This window comes from Odontomachus brunneus, unplaced genomic scaffold (genome assembly GCF_010583005.1).
Source record: "Odontomachus brunneus isolate Ranch 3 - 2012 unplaced genomic scaffold, Obru_v1 Obru_scaffold_232, whole genome shotgun sequence".
Lineage (NCBI taxonomy): Eukaryota > Metazoa > Arthropoda > Insecta > Hymenoptera > Formicidae > Odontomachus > Odontomachus brunneus.
Genome location: NW_022639682.1, coordinates 369,327 through 376,156, shown reverse-complemented (window position 1 = coordinate 376,156; position 6,830 = coordinate 369,327). Strand labels below are relative to the sequence as shown.

At 32.8% G+C, this 6,830-nt stretch overlaps 1 protein-coding gene across 6 annotated transcripts in view; it reads right to left on the bottom strand.

Moving 5' to 3' along the window:
- Positions 1-6,830, bottom strand: part of LOC116852514 (sodium/potassium-transporting ATPase subunit alpha) — a 149,511-nt gene that overhangs the window by 26,116 nt on the left and 116,565 nt on the right. For 4 of the 6 annotated variants that reach the window (XM_032832965.1, XM_032832961.1, XM_032832960.1 and 1 more), the window contains exons 2-3: positions 4,271-4,351; positions 704-829 (exon numbers count right to left, since the gene is read on the bottom strand). In XM_032832965.1, the coding sequence (XP_032688856.1) occupies positions 704-829; positions 4,271-4,351 (207 nt within the window). The remainder of the gene's footprint in view (positions 1-703; positions 830-4,270; positions 4,352-6,830) is intronic. The other 2 variants (XM_032832963.1, XM_032832964.1) reach the window with 1 other exon arrangement.

Below are 6,830 nucleotides of genomic sequence, written 5' to 3'. Positions count from 1 at the left end.
ATATATATATATATATATATATATATATATATATATATATATATATATATATATATATATATATATATATATATATTGGGAATACCGCTATAAAATGTGAATTTTTCACTACTCTATTTTAGAAACAAAATATTTAATAATTCTAACATTTCGGTGTCTGTATATTAGTTTTTAATATCACAATAGTTTTTTATCCAAATCTTATATGTAATTTTTAGAAGATAGTAAAAATAGTACACGTTAATTTCAAGGAACACACGTATAAAAAGAATCTACTTTAGTTGTAAATTTTGTAGCTTTTTCGATTGATACAACAGCATTTTTTCCGTGTATAAACCGAAGTTTTATCGTTAAAAAATTTATTATATTTTTTAACAAAATAAACTCTGACAATTTACTTTTGTATTACTAGAAAAAATACGATAAAATTAAAAATAATTTATTAATTAATAATTTATATAAAAAAATTATAATATTCTCTTTGTATGTGTGCAGTTTTAGTATTTTCGATCAGCAACGTCGAATAATCTTGATTTTAGTTTTTCCTTATTTCACACTTGCCAAAAATGAATGACTAGTAGTTTGATTTCTCATGGCGCGCCACGATCCGCCGATCAATCTTTCGGTTCAAGTTCGATTAAACATGATCGGATTTGTTCTCGTCTATGAATCTATAATCAGTATAATCGACCTTGTTACTTACGTTTTCGGGGTGCGTCTGAAATCTTTGATACAGTTCCTCGGGTGAGATTTTGTGGAAGTCAATGTCCAACTCCTGCTTCAAGTCATCTAAATTGTCCCCCCTCCGCTTTGGATTCTTCCGCCGCGACTGTTAATAAAAACAAACAAACGGAGCGTTATCAAGAGTGTAGTTTCTTGGTAACACCTTTTCATATCGTCGCATGATATCGTGTCGATATCTATCTGCATTATGCGATTTTAATATAATCTCCGTTATATGAAGCCTCGAGAGAAGAGCATGATCACGAGACGATCACATGTTGCGTCCATTAATAATCGAATGATTAAAACGAAGAGGATTATCGTCGAGCGCGTCTCGGTTTACACGAGAACCGAGATTTCATTCCAGTGCCGAGCGAGAGAAGTTGCCGTTGCAGCAGTCGCAGCAGAAAAGATCGATTGCGAGATAACGATAGCGGCGAGAAACGAGGTGACCGAGCGACCGCGACGATATCGTGCATAATAATTGTAAGACGAAATACGATTGCACTGTAATGAAAAAAGCGTTTCAAAGACGTTTATCGCGGCGAAAGTGATCGATGAGCAACGAAGATTCCGGCAGCATGTCGACGAGACCGAAAGTCTCTTCAACTTTTCTTCTCTCGGATATTGCGCATGTGTGTTTCTCTTCTCGTTGTCTCGTTCGGATCTACCCACGTTCAAAAGCTCTCTCACTATTTCTCTTAACTTTGAAGGGGAGACAAGGTTCTGAAAGACTCACATGAATAAATTAAAAAGTAAATAAGACCCATATACTCTTAATTTCTTACGTAATCTTGTCTATTATTTCATCGTCCAATAACAAAAACAAACGTTCCGTTTTCAAACATTTAAACCTTTTTCTCACACAAAAAAATTAATAAATATTATAACGACGATGTCTTTCACAATGCAAATACACAGAACAGTCATTCGGAATAATACAACACGAAAAATATCGTTTCTAACCGCAAATCTGTGTTCTATATTAATCGATACAGCTGAATATCTCGAAAATGAAAGAAGATATGAAAAAGTATTCTCAACAAAAATTGTAGGATTTTGAAGAAAACAAATAGTCACTTATTTACCCTACTATTAAGCTTTTGGTTAACTAATGTTCATCTACTATCATGATTTATATACTATCAACATCAACGACATCTTGTTCCTTGACAGCAGAAAGATCATTAATGTGATCTTCTATTCTGTCGTAATATTTCAGCTGGACGCAATGATTTCTCTAATTTTTTAGGTTTTATTGGATTTATTATTCCTTGTAGAGAAGATATCTGATATTTGCGATTAACTTTCATCGAATATTATATAGAGTGTTTCAATCCATTAATCATACATATAGCTTAATTAATGAAAGATTTAAACTTATTGACATTTTTAATATATAATTGTAAACTTCGATATAATAATAATACTCTTTTAATATAGCATTGTAAACTTCGATCTAAGTTATGTGTCTCACTATATTGATTATTCACTGTATATTTTGTTCTCGCTATGATTTTCTTTATACGATCCTACTTTATCCTATCATGTAAGCTTATATTTGTTACTTATCTGTTTTTTTTATAACCAGAGGGGGACTTTATTTATCCATTTACGTCATAAATAGATAAATGAAAAATAGTATCATTTATTTGACCATGGAATGATCTTGAAAAACCCTATCAAAGTTAACTTTACTTCTTTTATGAAATTTTTTATGATTTATAAATTAATTTATAAGCTATTTATAAACTAGTGTTTTTAATATAAATCGAATCTTCCGGTAATTCCGCACATAAAAGCACTGGAATAGAAACATCGAAAAGTGCATATTTTTCGAGATATTTTATATTTAATTTTGATATTCTTGTTTACATACACCCACATACAATTCAAAATATGAAATATCTCTTGACATATTTACTTTTCAATAAATCCTCACCTTGGATTTATAAAAAGAACATATAGCAATTGTAAACAAAATTCTGAGAATTTCACAAATTTATTGTTGCACTAATTTGCAAATATTAATATAACCGATCAATTTCTCTCATCATTCTATGTATAAATATAATAAGATAAAGTTGCCGAGAAATTAATAGTTTACAAGACATTCCATATCTTGATCTAATTTCATAGTTGTAAGATAGGAAATTTCAGATCTCAAAATATCTAATATCGAAAAAATGCCGAAAATATCTGATACTGAGAAATATCAAGATAAAATGTAAGATATGTTGGAAAATACTTATACTTTATTTCAATTCTTTTACTCATACTCAATATAACCAAAAAAATCGATTTAGAAAAATTATTTGATTCCATTTAAAAAATTAAAGTTGATCTTTACAGGTTTTTCAAAATCAAATCCAAAATCATTCCGAGGTTAAGTAAGTACCACTATTTTTTTCCCTAAGATTCTTTTTTTCTTAAGATCCCCCCCCCCTACAAGTTTCGCTGAAAAAAATATTTTATGTCTTCCTTAATTTCTCAAGTATCCAGCTGTATCGATTAAAATGGGATACTTTGTATATGCCAAAAATTCTAAGCGACAAAGCGGCTTCTAATTGAAGTAAAAAGAATCGTAATCATTTGAATTTCATTTGTTACTTATTGGTCATTGTTATTAAACAATGACGGGTAGTAAATCACTGGTAGTAAACGCAAGACGGTACCTGTAAAACTTACCCATGCAATGGAATCTGGAGTCAAAGCATTTCTTTTATTGGACCATAAAATAATAGGTGAATAAAATAGGTGAATAATAGGTTAATAAAATAATGAAATAAATAATGAAATAATAATTATTGGACCATGAAATAATAGACAAGATTAACAATGTTTGGTTTTTATTTGCTTTCTAATCGTAGTAATTTTTTTGTGACTTGTTTTCCGATTTGTTTTCTGACCTTAATTTCTTCTATTGGTGTAATCTTATCTCACCCTACGCACTTATCGTCGACGCGTTGAATCACAATTATAAAACGGCTCGCTCAAGGGAACGCCGACGAGACAGACGAGTGATTAAAGCGCGACTACAATACCGTCCTCCTAGTCAGTCCCCAGTCCACCACCAAGTTGAATCCCTTCATCATGCGTTAAGATGATCGCGAAGCTCGCAACGAGAACGCAAAAGACATCACAGATTACGACAAGATCCGAGAATTTCGGAAGCGATAGCGAGAGGAAGAGAAAAATCCCCGTCGAAGCGTATAGTTAGTTAGCAACGAGAAACATGTTGACAATAGAAAGTCCAAGTAGACGTTACCACGAAGAAACGACGGAATTACAGAAGTCAGCATAAAGAAGAAAGTGACGAGCGAATGGAACAGAGAGAAAAGAAGAAGTAGAAGAAAGAGCAGAGAAAAGAAAATAAAAGAAGTGGAGAGTAATAGATAGAGATACAGAGATAGATAACGAGAAGAACGTTCTCGTTTTGTATATTTTCGCCCCACAGAACAGCGTAGCATCACATATTTCAGCGTTTGGAAACGTTAATTATGTAGAATTCGTGCGGGAGAAGAGCCGATTAGGGCTCTCTGTATACCTTGTACATCCCATCTGCGGTTTTGTTGTCGTCGGGAATGTTGGATAACGTGGCGACCCTGTACGATTCTGAGCAGCCATGCTGTAAAAAAATGGGCGATAAAAAAATCATGAAACAACAACGACGCAACAAAATATACGTACGATCGGCGGGCGATCGGAAATAAATATACCAATGTATGTATGGCAAAATCAGACGAATTAAAAATTAATAATGATGAGCGCGAGCTAAAAATACACCTCGCGGGGGTGAAGCGTTCGTCCCTGAATAATCACAGACTGTCGCGTTTCATCAGAGGATATAATACGCAAGAATTAACGACATATTGTAGCACAACACAAGTTTATATCAATAAAAAAAATCTTGTATTTGGAACTTTATTAGTAAATTTAACACCAGAATTTGATTATAAACTCCAAGATATTGTTTGATTATAAACTCCAAGATTTCGTTTTAATAAAAATGTCATGCAACATAAATCGCTACATAAGACAGCAAATATTTCCAAGAGGGGTTGAACGATTTCCAATCTTTCGAAGATCGTTCTCGATTTTTATCGCCATCACTTCGAAAACTGATTACCTCTTATCCTGCAATGTTCCCGATGATTTGACGAATACTTTACTTTTCGCAAGAAAAAAACTACGAAGAAACAGAAAACGACGCGGACACCGGCGTCTTGTAGATCCTAGTGCGCGTCGATCTAGTTTTCTTTTTTACAAGTTAACGCGCGCCTGTTTCGAAAATTTGATGATTTTTATGTGCATGGAGAAAACTGCTTTAGTTATTACATTCACATATTCTGTATGTTAAAGAGAAAATGTATGTGATTTCAAGTTAAATATATACAGGGTGTCCCGAAACTACCGGATGTTATTTTAATGGCAGATTCTTTAGAACATTTTAAAACGAAAACTTCCATATAACAATGTCGAGGCTATAATGGTTTTCAAACAGGAAGCGATTATATTTCACCAATAACAGGGCTGAGATTTCGCGCGCTCAGGTACGCCGAAATGACAAGTGATAAAGGTGCCACATGCAGTATAGAATAATGGATACCTTCATGGTAATAATTGATCGACACTTTGACAGATTAAGTTGAAATGTCATTTTTACTTGAATTATATTTAAGATATCTTACAACTGTTATTCATATAAAAAAATATGCTAATGCAATGTGTAGAGAAGCAGCAAAACATTATGACAATGTTATTGTAAATTTATACAATAATCATGATATAAAAAAAGTGACATTCATAGGAGCAACTTTATCACTTGTCATTTCCACGTGCCTGAGCGCGCGAAATCTCAGCCCTGTTATTGGTGAAATATAATCGCTTCCCGTTTGAAAACTATTATAGCCTCGACATTTTTGTATGAAAGTTTTCGTTTAAAATGTTCTAAAGAATCTGCCATTAAAATAACATCCGATAGTTTCAGGACACCCTGTATAGCACTTAAAGTTAGTGTTGTTATATAGCTTATCTATATAGTTCTCATAGTTATAATTCTTATGATACGTATAATGTTCCGTTAGAATATTCTCATATACAGAATGTCCCAGACTCTTCCACAACTTTTGTGGCAACGTAAAACGGATTGATGTGAACATAAAAATTCCATAATTTTACGATATTCGCAATAAATCTCGAGATATTAATCAAAGAAGGTTGGTGAATGATCATGCGCGATATGATAGATGAGTTGCAGTAGCGTCGTCTGCCGTTATGTACTTATATATTAGGTCAAACTGAACAAAAAAGTTCTCTACCATTTTGCAAGTGACTATATAGATTTTTAAATATTAATTAAAGATCCATGCATTATTGTACACAATTATATTGTACACAATATAACAATTTCCTTTTATTAGTAACTAAAAATCTACATGGTCATTTGTGAAATGATAAAGGGCTTTTCAACTTGACCTAATATACACAACAGGACATATCGCCACTACAACTCATCTATCATATCGCGCGTAATCATTCATCAATCTCCTTTAATTAATATTTCGACTATTATTGCGAATGTCGCAAAACGGTATAGGATTTTTATGTTCACTTTGATCTGTTATACGGTCACACAAAAATTGCGGAGAAGAATCTTAGATACCCTGTATATAGTTGCCTCAACCGAAAGAACATGTTGTCTCTCCGTTATAATCTGCAGAACAAATACTATAGCTGAAAGACCTGTAGGAATCTGATTTTGTTACGCCATACATCATGTACAATGTGAACATCACTCAAACATATATGAACAGGCAGCAAAAAAGGTAGTATACCACTTTCAAAATACTATGGTCCATACTATCTTGTATGCATGGGTAAAAAATAATATTAATATTTTGTCATGGCAATCATATTTAAGCAAGTGATAGATTTAGTATTTTTATCGTGAGTGTCACTTTCGAAAATCAATAATTTTTCTCTCTTCCTTCTTCACGCTCTCTCGATATTGTCAGTGTATAATCCGACATATCGATATTCGAATGAGCCGGTCAGCTTTCTCATAATAATCGCGATACTAACTGTGACCTTCTCCCCCCCCCCCC